Source organism: Orcinus orca, chromosome 15, assembly GCF_937001465.1.
Source record: "Orcinus orca chromosome 15, mOrcOrc1.1, whole genome shotgun sequence".
In the NCBI taxonomy this organism is placed as follows: domain Eukaryota; kingdom Metazoa; phylum Chordata; class Mammalia; order Artiodactyla; family Delphinidae; genus Orcinus; species Orcinus orca.
The window spans coordinates 55,476,503-55,500,493 of record NC_064573.1 but is presented as its reverse complement, the minus strand read 5'-3'; the positions used below and the strand labels follow the sequence as shown (position 1 = coordinate 55,500,493).

General features: G+C 40.9%; 1 protein-coding gene and 1 pseudogene across 20 annotated transcripts in view; one reads left to right on the top strand and one right to left on the bottom strand.

Moving 5' to 3' along the window:
* The window catches only part of DLGAP1 (DLG associated protein 1), an 833,306-nt gene that overhangs the window by 533,512 nt on the left and 275,803 nt on the right, over positions 1-23,991 (top strand). For 2 of the 20 annotated variants that reach the window (XM_004275939.3, XM_049698300.1), the window contains exon 1: positions 13,371-13,655. The exons of 17 other annotated variants lie outside the window; for them this stretch is intronic. In XM_004275939.3, coding sequence (XP_004275987.1) covers positions 13,605-13,655 — 51 coding nt within the window. In that variant the 5' untranslated portion in view covers positions 13,371-13,604. Of the gene's footprint in view, positions 1-13,370; positions 13,656-23,991 lie in introns of those variants that run through there. One more of the 20 variants, XM_004275941.3, reaches the window with a different exon arrangement.
* LOC105748295 (cytochrome c oxidase assembly protein COX11, mitochondrial-like) lies at positions 6,339-7,122 on the bottom strand (annotated as a pseudogene).

Genomic DNA, 23,991 nt, shown 5'->3' with positions numbered 1-23,991 from the left:
GAGATAGGTAATCTGGGAGAAAAGATAAGTTGGGATGGAAAAGATGATATAGTTCTAGACATCTTGAATCTGATGTGTCTATAGAATATCCAGTTGAAGGTGTCCCATAAGCAAGCTTTCACTTATCTGAATATTATTTAGAAGGATATTACAATAATTCAGACAAGAGATGATTGTGGTTCAGACTAAGCTAGAAGCAATAAAGATGGAGAGAAGCAAATGTATCTTTCTACCATATCTTTAAGGTGCCAAGTTGGTCAAAGGTCCTCAGGTGAGGAAGACAGAAAAGTGAAGGCAGCTGAATTTATGAGTCTGGAGTTCAGGAAGCTGTCAGGGCTGGAGAAAGATTAGCTGGGAGTTATCAGGTAGAAGGTAGAGGAAAGTTTGAGTGAATGAGATCACATTGGGACATGTATGTTAGAAGGTGAGGCAGCACAGACCAGTTTCCTAGGTTACACAGATATTTAAACACAGACAGGTAGCAAAGGAAAACCATGCTAATGGGTCAGCAAGATCAAAACAGCGTGGAAGTAAAGGGAGATCAGGATTTCAAGAAATAGGAAAAGTTGAACAAGGTCAACTACCAAAGAGGGATCGAGTCAGACCTGGAATGAAAAGTCGATCAATGAATCTGGCAATTAAGAAGTAACTATTTAATTTGCCAGTAGTTTCATAATTATCATAACGTCTCATTTTGTATATATACATTGTATGCATATATATGTTTATCATTTTAATAAATGCTTATTATTTTTAATGTCTAGCATTTTAATAAAAATATTGTGGCTGTTAAAGTATGCTAACACACCATGGTGAGAATACTGATTTCCCAATTATTTCGCATTTGAATTTTTTTTACGTTTTTCACCATTATGAATAATGCCTTAAACGTCTTTTTCAATAAAATGTGGACAGTTTTTTCTGGTTAGTATTCCCAAATATTATGCACTCGTCTTACATTCAAAAAAAAAAAGAAGTTCAAGTAAATCTCAGTATCTTCAAATAATTTAAAAATTCTGATTTTGAATAATTATTCTGCAGACTTGTTTACCCTTTCCGTTGTTTTCAGATGGAGACAATCACAAACATTTGGACTATGGTCTAGCATGGAACGCACACTTCCAAAGCCAGCATTTCCTCAGTATATTACATCCTGAAGTCCTCTATTGATGCAGCATTATAGTGAATGATCTCCAGAGGGATCTGTTTCCTTTCTCTACATTACAAACCATTCAACACCCATGAGTAATAGGTTTCTTCACTTGCAAAGGACTAAAGTAATTTCCCATTTATTAGCTATTTTTGTTGACCTCACTTCACTAGAGATCCTCAATCTAAGTTTTATTTTAGCAATCGCAATTCTCTCGTCTAATTAACAAAAAAATTGGGCCATTGCCTCAGTGGCCTGCATTCAACCCTATTTTGACTGGCGATTTTCTAATAATATCTCATGCTCCTTTCCACCCCTGTACTTGCAACAGTAGTTTCTGTTCCATTGAGTTCATTCTCTTTGCCCCCATTCTGCTCTGTTTGTTTTTCTTTCCCCCTCACATTTCTTTTTTCTTTTCCTGTATTTACTTAGTAACCTATCCAAATCTTTCACTGTTACAAATGCCTCACGAAGCATGCAATTACTTAATCAGTAGAAATTCCTGGATTCGCTGGGCCAATGGGAATGCCAGACGGTAAGGCTTTTTGCACGTCACCAAATGGCCTCTAGAAAGGGTCCCTGAATTTTCACCCCAGAAGCAGTTTCCATTCTTGACACCCTTCTTAGAGGATTCTTCTCTATCGTGAGTCCAAGCCCACCTCTCTTTCTTTAACTTGGATGTAGAGCTATGTGAAATAAATCAAATTTCTCTTCTACAAGGCAGTCCTTCAAATGTTTGATTAAAATTATTGTTCGCTTCCCTGGTGGCGCGGTGGTTGAGAGTACGCCTGCCAATGCCGGGGACACGGGTTCGTGCCCCGGTCCAGGAGGATGCCACATGCCATGGAACGGCTGGGCCCATGAGCCATGGCCGCTGAGCCTGTGTGCCCGGAGCCTGTGCTCCGCAACAGGAGAGGCCACAACAGTGAGAGGCCCGCGTACCGCAAAAAAAAAAAAAAAAAAAAAAACTATTGTTCGCCCATAAGTCTTCATTTTTCTATCTTCAAAATACCTAGTTCCTTCAGCAATTCTCTGAGAATAGGACATCAACCTCTTTTAGCTGACAACAGACAAATTGTATTTTGTTCCAAGAAAAGCAGCATCTCTCTTAACTTATGATATTATTTTGTGAACAATATTTCAGTTAAATTTGGACTTCACAGCACCCTTTGAAAATCTTTGGATACGAATACCCTACTTCTATCAAGGTACCAGCTCGTCTGGCAGCCATGCCAACCTGTCTCATACTCAGATAAAAACTGTGAGCCATTCATTCACATGAAATCATTTTGACATGTTTGTCTTACCTTGTACTATGCGCTTAGGTGGTTTAACATAATGTAGACTATTATGTTTATCTTTATTAAATGTCATCTTATAAATACAAATGTGTCTTTCTAGCCCAAGGTCACTCCTTACTATTGTGCACAGTCTAATTCTAGAGAACATCATTTATATTAGTAGTTATCTTAGTTATTTATTTATTACCATAATTTTCCAGAAAATGACAGTAGAGTCTTGAGGAGGGGACAGCTTGTTTCTAATTCACCCACCTAAAAGTGCCATTTGGATGACCAGAAAGAATGCTTCCACTGTCAAAACTGGAGAAATACTAAATCTAAAATCCAGTATTTTAAATATTTTCCCAAGATGTATTATATTCTAAATCTCATAATAGTGTCTAATATATCACCATGGAAGTTGATGATTAAAAAACTGTTCAGAATAGGGCCAAAAAGAAAGGCTTATGCATACCACTAAAGACCATTCTCCATTTTTTCTTGATATTATTTATAGACCATCTAGGAAAAGCCATTCAACCAGTTGTGAATCTCCTATTCAGTCTACATTTTTTTGTTCTGTTCAAAAATGTATCACTTTATTACTGGTATTATTGGGGAGGTTCATAATATACGTTTATTGGGGAAACTTTTAAAATACATAAGAAAATAAAGAAGATAATCAAAATCACCCAGAGATGATCACTGTAAATATTTTTGTGTTATTGCTGTTCTTTGAAAATACTGATATCACTAAGACTCTGAATAAGCTCACCAAAAAGAGAAAAAGAAAGCATAATATAAACACTATTAGGAATGAAGACAGGAACAGGGATAAATTTACAGTAGCTATTAAATCTATCATAGGACTAGAACAGAAATAGATTTTATACCAATATATTGAAAACGTAAGTGGATAATTTCTTAGAAAAACAAATTATTCAAAACTCAGTAAAAACAAGAACCTTGAATACATCCCTAACAGTTTAAGAAACTGACACATTAGTTTAACATTTACTCAGAAAAAGAAAGACCAGACCCAAATAGTTTCATGAAACCAGCGAGAAAATGTTAATTGCTGTCATATAAAAATTCTTCTAGAGATATGAACAAAGAAAAGATGCCCAGTTCGTTTTAGGATTTCGTATAGTCTTAACTAGATGACGGCAGTCTGAGAAAGGAAAACTGTAATGCAATTTCTCTCACGAACCTGATGCAAAAACTCTTAATAAATATTTCAATAAAATTCGCTAATTATAAATAATGTAAAATAACATGACCAGACGGGATTTATTTGCTAATGAAAGGAAGCCTTAGCATTAGAAAAAAAATATTCATAGAATTCACAGCAACTAGGAGATTAAAGGAGAAATAGTCACATGACTATCTCAATATATGCATAAAAGACATTTCATAATATTCAACAGCCATTAAGGATTTAGAAAAAAAGTAAAACAAACTAATAATAGAAAAAAATTCTTAAAGTATATCTACATATGTATAGCTACAGAAACTTCATGTCATATCAGATCATAAAGATATTCCTTTTAAATCCATGAAAATGATACACCTCTTCTAAAATGTGTTGAGCTAGATTTTGGCCACTGGTTCTTTTTTTATTGTTATTGAGGTATAACTGACATATAGCGTTATATTAGTTTTAGGCGTACAACATAATGATTCAATATTTGTATATACTGCAAAAATGATCACCACCAGAAATAGAGACACAGACGTGGAGAACAAACATACGGACACCAAGGGGGGAAAGCCGGGGCGGGGGTGGTGGTGGTGGTGGGATGAATTGGGAGATTGGGATTGACATGTATACACTAATATGTATAAAATAGATAACTAATAAGAACCTGCTGTAGAAAAATAAATAAATAAAATTAAATTCAAAAAAAAAGATCACCACCATAAGTCTAGTTTACATCTGTCACCATATACAGTTAAAAAATTTTTTCTTGTGATGAGAACTTTTAAGATCTACTCTCTTAGCAACTTTCAAATATGCAGTGCAGGATTATTAACTATAATCACCATGCTGTACATTACACCCCAGGACTTCTTTATTTTATAACCGGAAGTTTGTACCTTTTGACCATCTTCACCATTTCACACAACCACCACCCCCCGCCTCTGGCAACCATCAATCTGTTCTCTGTATCTATAAGCTTAGGGTTTTTTTTTTAATTCCACATGTAAGTGAGATCACACAGTATTTGTCTTTCTCTGTCTGACTTGTTTCATGTAGCATAATGCCCTCAAGGTCCACCCATGTCACAAATGGCAATATTTCATTATTTTTATGGCTGAGTAAATATATATATATGCATGCCACATCTTCCTTATCCATTCATCCATCAGTGGACACCTAGGTTGCTTCCATGTCTTGGCTATTGTGAATAGTGCTGTAATGAACATGGGGGTGTTGGCCACTGGTTCTTTGATGACATTTTTCTGTTGACATTTTCTGTTTCATGTCTGTCTACAGCCCATCGTCTAGGATTTTCCCCTAGAAAGGTTCATTTGAGCAATAGTACCCAAATTCTGGCATGTCTGAAGCTCTTTTTACTTGAGTCTTTACATTGGAAAGAGCTTAACTAGACAGAGAATCGTTGGCTCCTGCTTTCTTAGCTCGATCTCTTGTAGATGCTGCTCTGTTCTGCGCTCAGGTTACATGTTTCTGCAGGTAAGTCTAATGTCCACCTCATTTTCTCTCCCTTAACCTCATTTTATCTTTTTGCTTGACCACCTAAAGGATTCCTTTCAAAACTTTTTCTGAGACATTTCTTTACACTGACCATTCTGAATGACGTCTCACTGATAAAATGGTTACCTTTTCATTAAATAGATTTTAGACTTTTTATTTCAGAAAAGCTCTCTTGCCTTATATTTTAAGATAATTATTCTATTCCATTGGTTTGACTTCCTTTGCGAATCACAGCTACGCATATGTTGGCTATATTGCCTTGTTTCTCTAATCCTTCTTTATCCTTTTTATCTCGGCACCATTTCTGTGCTCTTTTCGTTCTTGTCTTTTGTGTCCCTTTATGGACCTTCCTTTCCTTCAGTTCTGCCAGTTCCTATTTCACATCCTCCAGCTGTCTACCAGCAACCTTCGTTTTCTCACTTTTTCCCCTGAGTTCTTATCATTCTGCTTTGTGATCTTCCTTTATAGCTGTAATTGCTTCATGAATTACTGTTTCTAAGTTGGGTTATGCTTTTAAACTTCGTGGCAACATATTTTCCTGGTACATTTTCATTATTTATAAGAAATTTGTGGCTGCTGTTTTCCATATTCCCTAGAAGACCTGCATGCATGTTCCTTTTATGTTACTCTTATTTGAACAAGTTTTTTGGTTTTGGGTTTTTTTTTTTTTTTTTTTTTACTATTCAAACAGTTTAATACATCTTTTTTCAGAAGAACTCTGCTGGCGGTAAATCTTCACAATCGCACTTACATTTTAAAATTCGGAGACTTGGAACTATCACAAGAAATGCTAGAAGCCTACTAGATATACATTTTATTTAAATTTCATGGTACTGAAATGTCAAAGTACTTATTTAGTACTCTGAATGTAAAATAGCCCTAGATCTTAAAGGAAAAATACAGTCAAATTTGAAATCAGAATGTAATCTTTGGGCAAGCTGTTAGGGCTTTAGTGATTCCTCTTCCATTTTGAGCTTTTAAAATAGTGACTGCTGGGCTTCCCTGGTGGCGCAGTGGTTGAGAGTCCGCCTGCCGATGCAGGGGACACGGGTTCGTGCCCCTGTCTGGGAAGATCCCACATGCCGCGGAGCGGCTGGGCCCGTGAGCCATGGCCGCTGAGCCTGTGCGTCCGGAGCCTGTGCTCCGCAACGGGAGAGGCCACAACAGTGAGAGGCCCGCGGACCGCAAAAAAAAAAACAGTATAAGAAAGAATGATGAGATCAACATTCACCATTCTTGGATCTTCAGCAAATTCAGGATCAATGTAGAAAAATACTGGCATATCTACTCCCTCTTGTGGATTAAGCCCTTGTTCTTCAAAACAAAACAGAAGCACTGTATTTTATTGAAATACTGTCCAGCTTCAAATGGTACAACATTGTATGTAGAAATTCCGTTTACTGGTTTGTCAGTAGGAGTCTTAGCTTTATAAAACGCCAGTGCAGTCTCCCCTGGCACTACGTATATTTCTGTTTGCTGAGGTCTAAAGTTCCACTGGAGACTTGCACGCACATCTGCATTAAAGGTGACTTCAGTGATGCGATCCTTAACAGGTACCATGTTTCCAGTCTGGTCTGATGCATGACCTGCTACTGCCGATTCTCCAGGTCCAGTAGTCTGGCCGTAGAGCCGGTAAAGGGGCACGGCGGCGCAGGACACCTCCCCAGCATGCCCACGGCCGCAGCGGCCAAGTTCGTGAGGAGTGTCTTGTTCGGCCGCCGCCAATCCTCGTCCTGTGCGCGCGTGAGGGGGTTCGTGCTCTTCGGCCGCCGCGGCGGCCGCACCGCCAGCCTCGGGCGCCTCCCTGTCCCGAGCCGTCTCAGCTCCCTCTAGGCGCCCCCTGTCCCGCTCCTCCCCGAACGGAGACAAGGCTCTACCCTCTCCGCAGCCCTGGTCCGGTTCCCAGGGTGATTCCAGGGCCACCCGCAGAGAGCGAGAGCGACGCGCCTTTATCCCGGACGCCAGAGCCCTCCCATGGCCTGAACAAGTTTTGTTTTTTTTTTTTAAGAGAATCAGAAGGTAGGCAGTCATTTTTCAAGCTTTCATGAACCGAGGGCTTCCTTTGCTGTTGCTACAGTTATCCACTGTTTCTTTATAGTATGCTGCATCTGTGTACTCACACATCCTCTGACTCTCAGACAAAACCTAGTTCTTTTCTCCCTCGGTTATTTCATGGATGACCCCGCACGTTACCAGTCACGTGGGGACAGAAATGATACAGTCATTTTTAGAAAGAATTTTTCTGGCCCTTAGTGAGATTTGCCCATTCACCCTCCACCACCTACATCAGTCCCTGCCTTTCCACACTGCAATGCTCTCAGACTGAGGTCCTCGCTTCAGGGGAGGGTGTACTTGGCAGAGCTCTTTGAGCTCTGCTGCAGCTAGGTCCCCTTCCTACCTCTCATTTACCTGCCACGTTCCTATTCCTTTCCTCCTCGGCTTTCTGCCTGACTCCGATTTGGGAGTTTGTGGGTGTTCTGCTGGTTTTGCTGAAAATGTGATTTCTGGGTAATTCTCTTTGTTTTGTTGTATTATTGTTTTTGTTGTTTGGAATGGCTGCCAGGAAGAGAAGTGAGAAAATTCAGTGGAAACCAGTCCTGTGAACATTTAGAAATATTTTCCTCCTGTTTTCTTTCTAGAAAGATGACTTTGCGTAAGGAAGCTCAGGTTATATGTATACCCATCGACCAAGTTAATCTTCAAAAATAAAAGTAAAACACAGTCAGCCTAGCATACTACTTCTTCATAAACGCAAGCTGCTTCTTCCGGTGCTCAGAGATCTTCCTTTAACAGCCTGTTCTAGGAGGCTGCTGCTTTGTAAACTCAAGCCCATCAAGCTGTGTTCTTTTGGATGATTCAAAAGACTTGTCCATCTTCATCTTTCCCCATCACATTTTCTTTGACAGGTTTTAATTACCCACCTTGATTCTGGGGTCCTACCGAAAGCTCCCTGTGTACACAAAGATGTAATTTGCCTGAGCACGGCAACTTAAGTTGATTGTTTTTAGGTGTGCCCTCCTTTCAAAAGGAAAATGTCTTCACTGGGGAAATTAAATTATGAATTTAATAAATCTTATGATATCTTAAAACATCCTGCATGCTCATTTTCTAAGCAAAATGCTTAATAGTGCATCTTCATGCAGTAGCGAGATCACAGCTGTGATGACAAGGGAACGATATAAAATGGTCAGATTTCATAAACAAGAAGACTAGTCCTGACACCCAACATAGAACATATGCTTTAAATGATTTCACTAGTAGCAATTATGCTATCATTACCCTCCCACCACAGCCTGCCAATTTAAGAGCTCTTTCACTGATTCATTCAAAAACTATTTATTAAATGTCTACTGTTGGCAGGCCCTGTGTAATTGCAAAGGATTCAGTGATGATCAGAAACAGACATGTATGTATCACCCTTCCCCCTCCCCATATCCTCAAGTCCGTTCTCCAGTAGGTCTGTGTCTTTATTCCTGTCTTACCCCTAGGTTCTTCATGACATTTTTTTTTTCTCAAATTCCATGTATATGTGTTAGCATACGGTATTTGTCTTTCTCTTTCTGACTTACTTCACTCTGTATGACAGACTCTAGTAAGGTACATAGCTAGTGGGAAGCAGCCGCATAGCACAGGGATATCAGCTCGGTGCTTTGTGACCGCCTGGAGGGGTGGGATAGGGAGGGTGGGAGGGAGGGAGACGTAAGAGGGAAGAGATATGGGAACATATGTATACGTATAACTGATTCACTTTGTTATAAAGTAGAAAGTAACACACCATTGTAAAGCAATTATACCCCAATAAAGATATTTAAAAAAAAGAAAGAAAGAAACAGACCTGATTCCTACTCTCATGCTCCCATTATCAGTGGGGAGATAAACATTACTCAAATCAATGACACAAATAAATTTAAATTTACTACCGTGGCAAGGGCTACATTGAATTATGCTGGGAGCTTACCCTGTCTGCAGTCTTGGTTGTCCCTTTCTTTGCTGGCAGGAACTGTGGCTGACTTCAAATTCCCATAGGACTAGGACCCCTTGAGATTCTAGGGGATGGGCAACTAGTATTTCTTAGCAGTACCCTAAACATCTTGCACCTAAGATCAGACTGCTGGGTCCCTGAGCCAAAAATGTTTCTTCCCTGCTTTCCCTCCATACAACCCATCCCTCGTCCTTGCCCTGTTAGAAGAGTGACCAGTGGGAAATCAGGTCTCTCCACAGTGAGTTTAAAACTAAGAGGCAACCCAAGCAAGTGTCTTCAAAGATACCAAGAGTGTAGTAGCCCAAGTACCTTCTGAACCCTCTACTCGTAAGTAAAAACCTATTCCGAGTGATCAGTTTGCTCAGTACCTACAAAGGAGATTATGATACTGTGATAGCAGATTGACTTAAGAAGTTGGGGGAAGCACACCCTAGGAAATAGCGGTTGGGATCGGGTCTGAAGGAAGATTTAAAGTCAATTAGACAATGAGCCAGGGGAATCAGGCAAAGGTAGGGAGAAACAAAAGGGTCAGAAATAAATCTAGTGTGGTTAGGTCACCAAGGTGGTGCAAAATGAGTCTGGGAAGATATGCAGGACTCTATCTGTCAGGGTCCTGGAGGTAGTGTCTAAAATTTGAATCTTTATATCCTTGTTTGTGTGCGTAGAACAGCAGGAGTGGGGAGAGATGATATCCACGTTGCCTTCTGAAAACATCCCTTTAGAGGAAGTGAAAAGATAAATAAAATGAAAGGAGAACCAGTTAGAAGACAAGTATAGCATCTCAGGTGAAAGAAAATGGTGACTTGGACTAGGCTGGTGACAGTGATGTTGAGGCAGGTGGATAGTTTCCAGAGCTTCCCAATCTATAGGACTTGGCGATGTTGAGGGAAAAGGAAGTGTCCGGAATGGTACCTCTGTCTCTGACTTGCATAAAAGATGGTGTTTCCATTCACTGAAGTAGGGAATTCGAGAAGAGCTACAGTGGGGTGTGGGCAGGAAAGGGGGAAGAGAAAATGAGTTTGATTTTGAAGGTGCTGCATGTGAAGTGCTTCAAGGAATCTAAGTAAAGTTGTCAGGTACCTGAAGTTCATATGGGAGATCTGGAATGAAAATACAAATTTAGTTTTGAGAAAACAGAATTTTTTTGAGGTATGGTTGACTTACAATGTCGTGTTAGTTTTAGGTGTTCAGCACAGTGATTCAGTTATATTCAGTTTTATATATATATATATATATATATATATATGTGTGTATATATATATATATATATATATATTCTTTTTCAGATTCTTTTCCCTTATAGGTTATTACAAAATCTTGAGTATAGCTCTCTGTGCTGTACAGTAGGTCCTTGTTGATTATCTATTTATATATAGTACTATGTATGCGTTAATCCCAACCTCCTAATGTGTCCCCCCTCCTTCCCCTTTGGTAACCATAAGTTTGTTTCCTATGTCTGTGGGTGTATTTCTGTTTTGTAACTAAGTTCATTTGTATCTTTTTTTTTTTTAGGTTCCACATATAAGTGATGTCATATGATATTTGTCTTTGCCTGGCTTACTTCACTTTGTATGATAATCTCTAGGTCCATCCATCTTGCTATAACTGGCATTATTTTATCCTTTTATGGCTGAGTAATATTCCATTGTATATATGCGCCACATCTTCTTTATCCATTCCTCTGTCGATGGACATTTAAGCTGCTTCCTTGACCTGGCTATTGTAAATATTGCTGCTATGAACATTGGGGTATATGTATCTTCTCAAATTATAGTTTTCTCCAGATCTATGCCCAGGAGTGGGATTGCTGGATAATATGGTAACTCTGTTTTTAGTTTTGAAAATACAAATGTATGAGTCATCTGCATACAAGAGGTTTTCCTGAAATTCAGATTTCTCTTCACCGTGCTTCTTTTTCCAACCTTTCCAATTTGCAGATCCTTTGCTTTGATACAGAAAATGGTAAAGTTTGAGAGTTTGATGTTTAGTTCTCCACCTCCCCTTTCTCCTCCTTCATCATCATCTGTTCACATTACACCATCTGGACCACGTCTCAGGATTGTCCTTGTTCTTCTGTTTGTTCCAATTCATATCTTTCCAAAAGCCTTTTTCTTTTTTTTTTTTTACTGTCCCTGGCTTTTTTTATCGCTTTTATTATTTTTTAATTCAAACTTCATTTAATTCTGGGTTTTAGCACTCTTGCTGCAATTCCTGTAGACGCTCATCACTTACGTGTATTCTTCCTTGATTGTGAACCCATCTCTCTTGTTAGAAACAAGTTCCTTTAATTTGAGCATTTCAAAACCCTCCTTGTTCAATTCTTGTGGTCTCTTTAAAGGCTTTCTTCTTTTATTCTCATCTCAACCACTTGCTGTTATATCATCAGAATTAAGGTTTGGGATCCTACTTTCCTTCTTGAATCACCTGTCCTTTCATGCTATCTAATCAAAAACAAGTGTCCCCTTGTTAATCAACTATACTCCAATATAAAATAAAAAGTTAAATAAATAAAAAAACTAGTCTCCTTCTTCCTCTCTTTCTCTTCTTCTTCGTCTTCTTCCTCTTGCTCTCACTCTCTCTGATTTGGGGGGTTTTTCTTATGGAAAATTATCCATGGTTAAAAACCAGCACAAATGGTTCTTCAGGTAGGTCTACAGTCCATGAGTTCTCAAGGATTTTGCAAGTTTGGGGTTATCTTGACACTTTCCCCACCTCTCCCTATCTACCTTTTGCAAAATTTACTATATATAACAAATTCTTGTAGTTGCAACCATTATATGACAATATTTCTATGACAAATTAATAATTTTATTAACATTTATTAAGATATGTGCAAACCATAAAATTCACCTATTTAAAATATACCATTCAGTGGTTTTAGTGTATTCACAGAGTTGCACAAACATCACCACCATCTAAATAAGAACATTTTCATCACTCCAGTAAGAGACCCATTTGTATTCACTTCCCAGTACACTGCCCACAAGCCTATAGAGCAACCACCGAGCTACTTTCTGTCTCCATAGATCCTGCCTGTTCTGGACATTTCATATAAATGGGATCATATACTCTGTGATGACTTCTGTCAATCAGCATGCTGTTTTCAAAATTCATCCATGGTATAGCATGTGTCAATACTTGATTTTTAATGCCAAATCATATTCCATTATATGACTATATCCCATTTTTACATCCATTCATCAGCTGATGAACATTAAGACCGTTTCCACTTTTGTGTCTGGGCTCTTGTAAGACTGTTTCCACTTTTTTGTGGGGGGCTATTGTAAATATTGGTGCTGTGAACATTTGTGTACAAGTTTTTGTGTGGACACGTGTTTTCATTTCTCCCGAGTATATGCCTAAGAGTGGAATTGCTGAGTCATATGGTAACTCTGTTTAACATTTTGAGGCAAATCAACCATTATTGCTTTTTCTTTATCATTTCTCATTAGAGGCAGCCATGCTCTCATTAATTCAGGAGAGAACTGGGGGCTTGATTTTGCATGGTGACAAAGTCAAAGCTTAAACAGTCTTTAAGCTAAAATTGCTTTGTTCAGTAACGCTGTCCTTGTCTACTGATTATCCAAGACTTGTCTCGCTGTTGTGATTGCATATTTTCCTTGGTAAAGCTGGATCTTAGTAAATGAGACTGCTCGAATTCTGTGAAGTAAAACGCTTGAGAGAGGAAACTGCAACACTTCCTTTGCCCATCTTGGAAATGAGACACTTTCACTAAATAAGGTTCTTTTGGGATGTTTTCTATGGAAGTCATTTTTTAAGAAAGAAAAAGTGTTTGCCGAAAGGTTTCTAGAACATGTTTAATTCATTTGAAGAAAATGAATCAATGATTAAAGAATGTGACTTTTTATTCTGAAAGAGAATTCGATGACCTGAGGACAGATATCTATTGCTATCTTGCTTCTGGGTCTCCGTCTGTAGGAGCTACCGGAATGTTGTATCCAACACAATGTTGTGTGTGTGTGCACACTTATCTTCAGAATTGTAAAATGCATCTATCTTGCCATTCACTGGTCAGACAAGCAGGTTTTCTTTTTAAAGAAAATTACAGAGATCGCTCCCCCACGTGGATTTCTCCTTGACAAAATATATATTATCCACTAACGTGCTGCAAAGTGAATCAATAGTCCAAGAATCCACCAAGCTAAAAACAGCAAGGTAATTTTGCTGGGACCGTGAACAGGCAGGACATTATCATTGCAACTGCCCTGCCTACTGAACGGACTTAAAAATCTCCACTAAGTAGTCACTTCGGTGATAAGATCTGAGTTTGTTAACTATCTTCATATGAAAGAAACTGTAAAGTTGCAGGTCTAGAGTTGTGAGCCACGGGCCAACCGCTCCCCACCTCCCAAGTTCTGTGTTTACTGCCTTACTCACCCACTTTGCATCGGCAAATCACAGGGAGAAGCTAAATGCTCTCAGCTGCGCTAGACCAAATCAAAGCTGAGATGAATAATGAACTTACTTTTCCATAAAGACATTCTGTTTGGCATTTCAGCTAATAAGGTAAGCTAATGGCAATTCTGGGCTATGGAAAAGGAGAGAAATAGTCTCTTTGTGTTTGTTTTCTGTGCTAATCCATAATTTTTCTTTTAACATACTGGAGTTAATGTCATGTTTCACGATGTCTGCGAATTTGGGATGAACAATTTCATAAAGAGTACCCACCCCCCATCGGTGTGCCCTTTTCCTTTGATTTCGTTACTTATTGGTACTGGAGGGGCTGAGGGAGAAATCCAGCTTTTTAGAAAGAATGGCATCTGTATGATAATATTGTTATCATGTACAATGCAAAGTGAATTTAGCTTAAGAGCAGAATAGGTAGAGGCAGCAAAGACAGATAACATGATATAAGCCCTGATGATTGAATGTATTTAGCGTGATATATTGTAAATTAAACGTTGAGTATGCTACAAGGAAAGCAGAATACATACTTCGTGCTGGTTTCTGAGTCATTTCATTTCTAAGTACATGTTATTCTAGAGAAGGTAGTAATTTTCAATTGCTAAAATTATTCCACAGCTTCGGTTTAGGTGGGTTTTATTTTGTAAGACTGTTTCTAAAATAGCAGCGTGCCGGGAATGTGCATTTTCCTCATTACTTTCTTGATTTACTGTGGCTGCCAGGATTTCAGTTCGTGTGGAAAACGTACTTGTTTGTCCACTGAAGTTCAGGGAATAAAAAACCATCAGACCCCTGTGAGACTTTCATGGCTACCTTGGCTACTATATCTTAAAATCAAAATGTGATGAAACAGTTATGAGATTGGGATTTCTTTTTGTGATCCAGCTTTTCAGGGTTTAACACGGAGATTTTTCTTTTAGTCAGATCGGAGCACAAATCCCCGAGACTAGCAAAAGCTTAGCAAGATGGGGTGGGGACGAAATTACCATCTTTTCTTTTCAAGAAGAATGGCAAAAATGAAAAATAAGATTTCTGTTTTCTGGGCTCGTTGCTATGTCACCTGAAAATCAGAGACTCTGTTCTCTCAAAGTAGGTGACCTCAAAAGATATTTCAGAAGATCTATTCAAAACAGCCAAAGTATGTGGGAAATTTTGGAGAAATGGAAAGGAAATGGTTCTCCTTTTCCTACCTAATTTTCCCATTTTGTTTTTATGCGTGGGAGATGAGCTGTGACACCAGATATTTTTGTTTCGTGGAAATCTTTAAACATTGCAATCAGACTCTTATAGAAAAAGGAAGAATTTTTCTTCTCCCCTCCTCTAAATTGTTCACAGTATCTGTTTTTCCTAGAAGCATAAAGGGATGCTAAGTTTCAGCACAAGTCTTTAGCCACTGCTAAAGACTTAGTTCCACTTACATGTCCCCCATGTACCACCTACAAATTGTAGGCATTTCTCTGGAAAAACCTCTAATTTAGCAAACCTATGAGAAGTAGGAGTGTAGCATTTTAGTCTATCACAGCTCATTTTTAAGAACATATGTTACCTATTCATACTTCAAGGTTTTAAAATATGTCCAATTTCACAGCTTTTCTCTGTGTGGAGGACCGTTGGAAGCTCAAACATGGCGGAGTGCTTGGGGTTCGTAAAGGTGTTTGTCTTCTTTTCCTCTTTCTCCCCTTTCCGTCTGAGACCTCATCACTCCAGACCATGCTTGACTGTCCCATGCACTTTTATTGCTTCTTTATTTCTGACATTTCCCCCCGTTTCCCTTCTCCCCAGCATCACTGATCCAGAGCCTATGGGTTGCACTGTGTCCATTTGGAAGTTGGAAGAAATGAACAAACTAGAAAGCAAACTCTAACCCCCAAGTTGTTGTCTTCTATTTCCTGTCATTTATACAATAAGAAAACTTTGATACCAGCATGACTTTTTATCCACTACTGCCACCTAAAACCAACCCGATGATTTCAATATGCAGGGTTTTTTGTTTTGTTTTTTTTTTTTTTGCGGTACGAGGGCCTCTCACTGTCGTGGCCTCTTCCATTGCGGAGCACAAGCTCCGGACGCGCAGGCTCAGCGGCCATGGCTCACGGGCCCAGCCGCTCCGCGGCATGTGGGATCTTCCCGGACCGGGGCACGAACCCGCGTCCCCTGCATCGGCAGGCGGACTCTCAACCACAGCGCCACCAGGGAAGCGCAATATGCAGGGTTTTTGACCAGCATCCTTTCGGTGATTCTTTTTGTCTACAGTGGTCAACCCACTCACCCTTCACCATGAGATGCAAAGTTCCTAGTCCTTCCAGGCATGCTTAGTGATGCCAGATGAAAGCAGGTGTTACAGACTAACTCATTAACTCTTTGTGTTAATTAATGGAGAAAATCTAGAGAAAGCAGCACCTCTGCCTTCCCTTCTCTCTCTCTCTCACACACACACACACACACACACACACACACACACACACACACACACACGTGGAAAGACCACGGAGCCGCCATCCACGGAGGGCAGTGGTAACCGAGGCAACAGCGTGGTCACAGATGGCCCGCCATCCTAACAAGTTCTTGGCACACAGCGAGGAGGCTTGAGCAGAAGGCAGCAAACAGATTTGTTCCCAAATACATGTGAAGCCCATTTGTGGGGACAATCAGAATTAGGTGGAGGAGGAGCAAAGATGAGAGGGGGACTGGAACATCGCTACACTTGGTTACTATCGCTAAGGTTACCTCGTTGACGCACACAGGCTGGAGGAGCCGAGGGTATCTGCGTTATAAAAGTAAAGGTGGGCTTCCCTGGTGGCACAGTGGTTAAGAATCCACCTGCCAATGCAGGGGACACGGGTTCGAGCCCTGGTCCGGGAAGATCCCACATGCCACGAAGCAACTAAGCCCGTGCGCCACAACTACTGAGCCTGCGCTCTAGAGCCCGTGAGCCACAACTACTGAGCCCACGTGCCACAACTACTGAGCCCACGTGCCTAGAGCCCGTGCTCCGCAGCAAGAGAAGCCACCGCAATGAGAAGCCTGCGCACCGCAAGGAAGAGTAGCCTCCGCTCACAGCAACTAGAGAAAGCCCGCGCGCAGCAACGAAGACGCAACGCAACCAAAAATAAATAAATAAATAAAATTTAAAAAAAAAAAAAAGTAAAGGCATTACTGAAAAGCCAACATCTCTAAAACTGGGCTCACTATCTTCCCCACAAGACTTCTTAACCTGCATTTCCTACTCCTGTAAATAGGACCACCGTCTACCCATTTTTTCAGCCCAGAAACAGAGGGGAAAACCTTGATTTTCCCCTTTACCTCCCCTTACATCTCTAAGGTAGACCCCTAAGAGTTGGTTGGATGGATGAATGAATGGATGGGAAAATCACCAAGTCCTACAGATTTTATTTCTATTCACTTCTCTTCATCCCCTCTGCCACTATCCTTGTTGAAGCTCCATAGTTTCTCACCTAGATTAGTATAAATTCCTCCTAAGTGTTCTTCCTGCCTCTAGGTTTCCTTTAATCCAGTTCGTTCTATATATTGGGTTGGCCAAAAATGTTCGCTCGGATTTTGCCGTAAGATGTTACGGAAAAACCTGAGCGAACATCTTGGCCAACCCAATACTAGCGTCCAAATGACATTTCTGAAATACAGATAGAATCAGTAAATCTTCTGTTTTTACATCCTTCAATGGTTCCTCCATACTCCCAGTGGTAAAGTCCAGACTTCTTCCCATGACTTACAGGGCATGACATACTTGGGGACCTTTTTCTTTCACAGCCTGATTTCTCAACACTCCCTCTGTCTACTCTGCATTTCATCCACACTGATGTACTTTTAACTTTCTCATATCCATTCACTCCGAACTCCTCTCTTCCTTATTTACGCCTTGTGAACTTTTTAGTCTTGGCTGAGATGACGCTTCCTCCAAGAAGCCCTCTCTGACTGGCCATGTTTGTGTCCAGTCTCTCCCCATGGTTCTCATCACATCCATTATTTCCTTATCATGCTCCTTCGTTTTACATGGGGTTGCCTATTCCACTCAGTTTCATGAAGGTAGATATCTGGTCTCTTATTCACAGTGTGGCCACAAACGAGCCCAAAGAAAATTCTATCCGACTGCATGAATAGAAACTTGGACTCCTTAACGACTTTATTACCTTTTTTTTTTTTTTTTTGCGGTACACGGGCCTCTCAGTGTTGTGGCCTCTCCCGCACAGGCTCCGGACGCGCAGGCTCAGCGGCCACGGCTCACGGGCCCAGCCGCTCCGCGGCATGTGGGATCTTCCCGGACCGGGGCACGAACCCGCGTCCCCTGCATCGGCAGGCGGACCCTCAACCACTGCGCCACCAGGGAAGCCCTATTACCTTTTGTCTTGATGAGGTTGCAGAAACCAAATGCGATAATTCTTTATGTTACTCATTCCTGCAAAGAACAGTGCTAAAGCCATTCATGTAAATTCTTTCATCTTCATGTGCTTATACCCGTTTCATAAATGAGAAGACTGAGGCTCAGGTTGCCATGAGTAACACTGATATTAACGAATGGGCCCCCCGGTCTGTCTGATTCCAGGAGCCAGCTCTTTCTATCCTCCACGTGGCCCACCGCCGCCCTGGAGTGAGGGAAAATTGTAATCTTAAAAATGAACAGTGGATGGTAGAAAAATCCTTGATTTTTCACCGCCTGCCTGTTCCTTTGCTTTCTGGCCTCCCCAGTGCACCCTGAGTGTGTTCTTCCCTTATTGTTAACCTGAAAGCACCTTTCTTTGTGCTGTATTCTTTCTTCTCCAGGCTCAGTGCCTTTTTCTGCCTTTCTTGTTCTCTCCACGGTGAGAGTAGCTGGGCCTCACGTTTCTGTTCTATTTCCATTGTCCTTTTCAACATGAATGTCTTTCCCGGTCCTGCTCTGTGATTACTCCTTCCACAGCGCTTTTGCCTGAGCTCAGTTAGATCTTAACATTCATCAGTCATAGCTTGACGTCAGACTACTCAGGGGGCTTCCGGCGGCCTTTCAGGGGGAAGCAAATTGCTGCTGTTTCCACCCGACCCCTTAATTAGCGGTGCTCTCTGCGGGAGAAATCTCTTGAAGTGCAGCTAGAAAAGGGGCATCTACGACTTCTGGACAATTATCCACGTTGTGTTGACCGTGATTGTCTTTAGGGTCCTTGTGATCCAAACCAACCCACGGACGCACATGGTACCAAAAGCTGAGGGACAACAGTACAGCATCATGTGAGGAGCACACGCTCCTAAGGTGGATGGACCTCGCTTTCTCTATCTATGTGGCCTCGAGACATCAGTTTACCTTTCTGCGCCTGTTTCTTCATCTGTAAAACAGAGATAATAACGGTGCCCACCACGTAAACTGTCGCCCAGCACAGAGTAAGTCCTCCTCCACGTTGGTAGTGTTGGTGGATGGGGTATATGGAGAAATGGCTCCGAATACGGCCCATCCTCATCCTAGAAAAGTGTGAATGTGACTGTTGAGGGCAAATGTGGCTTTGCAGGTGGGACTGAGCTAAGGATCTTGGGAGGGGAAGATGATCCTGGATTATCTGGGTGAGCCCTCAATGGAATCACAAGGGTCCTTGTAAGAGGGAAGCAGAGGGAGACTTGACCACAGGGGAAGGCCACGTGACCATGGAAACAGAGATTCGAAGATGCTGTGCTGCTAGTTTTGAAGTGGAGGAAAGATGGGCAAGGCGAGGACATGGATCATCCCCTAGAGCTTCCAGAGGGAGCTCAGGGCTGCTGATACCTTGGTTTCAGCCCAGGAAACCAACTTTAGACTTCTGGCCTCCAGAACTGTAAGGGAAGAAACGTGAGTTGTTTGAAGCCACTAAATGTGTACAATTTGATACAGCAGCCCCAGGAAACTAATACGGCGGTGATATTTTAGGAAACGAAAGATGACTCCAAAGGAGCTGATAGTGTACGAAAGGGGATATTACAAAGGCTGCTGCATGGGGGGCTGGGAGGGGGGCAGGGGGTATTGGGGAGGCCCTCTGAGCCTTAGATGTGCGCCTGACAGGTGGTTGGAGGTACCGCAGTGCCGTGTGTTAGAGGAAGGGCAGAAGGAGAAAGTGGAAGGGTGCCGCCTGGGTGGGGATTTTAGGCAGAACCAGAAGGGAGGTCCTGTGGCGGCGGGAGCTGGTGAGTGGTGGTTGAGGCTGGGGTGTGGCAGGGAGGGTGCCAAGCCGAGGGTAGAAGGCCCTGCTCGGCGAGGAGTGATCAGTTCAGAAGAAAGGATGGTTTGGGGATTTCCTTGAGGAGGGAAAAGAAATGTGGACTGAGAAAAGACCCACAGAAACCAAAGGACCGATTTTCTATTGTTCTCAGCTCCCTATTACTCATAGGAAAAAGGCAATCCAAGAAGAGGCGTTTTGAAAAAGACCTGTTGTGCTTTAAACCAAGTCAAGATTATTAGCAAGAGACTGAGTGCCTTCAGCTTAATCTACAAAGCGATCCCATCCGGAGAGGCTCAGTCTGGAGTGAAGCTTGTTTTGAACTCTCCATGTATTGTACGCAAATTGGTGTTTCCTGCAGAACACACTGCCCTTTCTCGAGGCCATGCCTCCACATATGCTGTTTCCTCTCGTGTAATACCCTCTTTTTCTCCCTGGGTCCAGCTGGCAGTCTGGACCACCATCCAAGTCTCAAGTCAAGTACGACCTCCTTGAAGCAGTTTCCATGGTAACTGAACTGTCTAGTATGTATTTTCCAGCAATGTCGTAACTTCATTGCAGCCACACTTGTGTGCTTCTCGCTCCCCTCCCGCCACAAATTCTACCTCTCCCTCCACAGATTGAGATCCCTGGGGGCAAATACCAATCTATCAGTACTTGCATCTTCTGCTCCCATAGTGCATGGCATATAGGAAGCCCTCAATAAATGTGAATGGTTGCTAAGAGAGTAGATCTTAAACATTCTCAGCGCAAAAAAAAAAAAAAAGGCACTTAAGTGATGTGATGAGGTGTTAGCTATGTTAAGCTATGGTGGTCATCATTTTACAATATATAATTGTATAAAGTCGATAGGTGGTACCCCTTAAATTAACACAGTGTTATATATCAATTGTAGCTCAGTAAAGCTGGAAACGGCACACACAATGTAAGGGGGCTTCAAGAACAAAAAATAAATGTGAATGGATGGATGGATGGATGGCTTCATTCATTCATTCATTTATCCTGTGGGCAGAGTTATCGTGGAATAAAGAAAACAAGTACAGTTCAGGAACCCTAATGTCAGTGTCTTGAGAAAGTAAGGCCTTCTACACTATTCTTTCAAAAGCAGGAAATTATAAAAGGAAATAACACCAGAACTGCATGAAACAGGTATTAATTCCTTTATCATCTATTGTATAGTTCAAACAACAACTCAAAATCGGAGCTAGAATTTAAGAACAAGTTTTCTGGACTTCCAGATTGAATTCACCTTCTCTCCTATGACAAGACTCTTTTTTATTAACTGAGGCAGTCTATCAAGGGAGAACAACAAAATACCATGTTAAATGCACACTGATTTATTTTCAAGCATAATAAAACTGCAGGTGGGTTTTTACCTATTGTATTTCACAATTGAGGAAAACTTGTCTAAAATTCACAATTTTTTCCTTAAAAAAGATAAATATGTCATGTTCAATGCACACTACTATCATTAATGGTTACTACTATTATCTTTTCTTATAAAAATGGATAGTAAGAGCAGTAGTCCAACATGTCATGTTCATATCGGGAATAAAATTATATGAACTGACTCACAGATAAAGAAAACAAACTTATAGTTGCCAAAGGGGAGACGGAAGGGAAGAGGGATAAATTAGGGGTATGGGATTAACAGATACAAACTGCTATATTTAAAATAGATAAGCAACAAGGATATGCTGCGTAGGACAGGGAATTATACCCATTATCTTGTAATAACCTATAACGGAGTATAATCTGCAAAAATACTGAATCATTATGCTCTACACCTGCAACTAATACAATATTGTAAATCAACTATTCGTCAATTTTAAAAGTTATCTTATAATAATTAAATGTATCACTAATAAATTATCAAGTGATTAAATATCTACAGTCTCTGCCCACAGCAAGCAATTCAAAAGGCCCAATTAGTATGTTGAAGTCTCAGGAATAAATTATAAACTACTTTATCCTCATCCTACATCCTATTTTTAAATTTATTTAGGCTGTGCCGGGTCTTAGTTGGGGCATGCGGGATCTTCATTGTGGCATGTGGGATCTTTAGTTGTGGCATGCAGACTCAGTTGTGGCATGCGTGTGGGATCTAGTTCCCCAACCAGGGATAGAACCCAGGTCCCCTGCATTGGGAGTGCGGAGTCTTACCCACTGGACCACCAGGGCAGTCCCTGAAGTACTTTGTAAACTTTGAATTACATAGTTAACAAGCTCTAAGAGTTTATTCATTACTGTGAACAGGAAAAAGTTGCAGCTGGCTACCAGATTGGGTGATACATGCCTACATCGTACATCGAACATGTAGAATTTGAACACTTCCCGCCTGTAAAAGGCACGATGCCTGCCGTTGTAGGCGATACAGATATGTGTACCAACCATGCTCAGTTCTGTGCTTTACAGCTGCTGAGCATTTCTAGTCTTATTTGTTTATAGACCAAGCAATGGGCTGTTTCTTAACATCTGAAAGACCCTGATCGGCCTGATTGAAACTGATGAATTGCTTTAAAGAAAATTGCCTTAAAGAAAGAACAACTAGCATTTTAATATTTCCTGACTTCAAGTAAACTAGTAACAGTGTTACTCCCTCTTAGTACTCTGTAATTAAGTCCTGTGTTTGTGATAGGGGAATAATTTTGTTGGGCTAAAACATCAGGAAAACTCAGTTCTTTGACCCACTCACGGAAGCTTTGAAGGGTTGGCTGTTATTCTAACACAGTTCCGATCTTCTCTCTCTCCTTTCCATGGTTTTAATTTTGTGGCTCTATCCCAATCTACATTATTTTAAAATGACTAAGAAATTAGATGTCATCAACTAGTCATGTACTGGGCTTTTCAAAAATTGGCTCGTTTCTAAACTACCATGAAATCTAGAGAGGGGAAACAACGTGTAGTGTTGCATTCATCACTGCACATGACTTTCATAAGCTGGCATATTTTGCTTTCTCAAAACAAAATTCTAAATCAAGTCTAAGGTTTTTAAAAAATTTAGTATTTTTTGAAAGTTTTGTTTATGAGGAGGATACATTTGTATAAGATATAAAGTTAATATTGTTCATTACTTGATCAAATTAATGTATTCACAGAGTCAAAAATCACATACAAATCAAGTTGAAGGGACCATAAGAGGGAATATACTTAAGTATCGCCTATGTTCATTTTTATAGAAAAAACATAAACGCTCTAAGTTATTGAGGAGGGAGAGCTAATTCATTATAGCGGAGGTTTGAACATAAAAAGGAAAGAAGAAAGAAAATAACATGTTTGGATTTTGAAATCTTATGACATCATAACACCCCAAACTGGGAAGAAGATGGAAAACACATCTTGAAAACCTAGTCCACACATGCATGCCTCCCTCACAAAATCCCAGCCCTATTTTATTAACACATTTTCACACGGAGCAGTTGGATCTAATGAGAGGCTAGATCTTGCCTTTGTGTCCGAAATGGACTTATTTCTCCCCTCGTTCTGAGTTCTCCTGTAGCCAGCCCCAGAGCCTGGAGAGCCTGCTTCGTTGTTCATCATTAGCGTTTATCATTTTTACAGAATGCCACGGCGCGCTCAGAACTATACCTTGCTATTCAAAAGAAAACACAAAATCCCTGCACTTGGCGGGGAGGGTGACCCAGACCATTAAAAGCATTCACAGAGTCTAAGAAAAGGAAACTACAAGAGCGATGAAACCATGCATCTGGTAGGCTGCCTCTGAGAGGTGGATTCCCAGGGGCTATGGATGGATGGGTGCCTGGGAATTCTTTCTCCTGCTTAAACTGACCACCGACTGCGATGGCTCAGAGCAGCAGGCTACCTTGGAGCAGGGGCAGGTGGCAGTCCCGCAGTGGAGCAAGCCAGGTATTGAAGTCACATAACAGGTGGGCGAAAGTGCCCTTCCTCCCCAGTGGGCAAACACCATTCACCTGCCATCTGTGTGACAGCATTCAGGGTCAGGGGAACACCTGACAAAGGGTGAAAGAGAATCTACTCCCATTACTTTTATGATCATGCAGAGAAAACTTCCATAAAAACAGAGGATAAGAATGTGGCGTGGTCCATTTGCAGCAACATGCAGGGACCTAGAGATTGTCATACTGAGTGAAGTAACTCAGGCAGAGAAAGAGAAATATCGTATGATATTGCTTATGTGTGGAATCTAAAAAAAAAAAAGATACAAATGAACTTATTTATAAAACAGAAACAGACTCACAGACTTAGAGAAAGAACTTATGGTTACCAGGGTGGGGAAGGGTGGT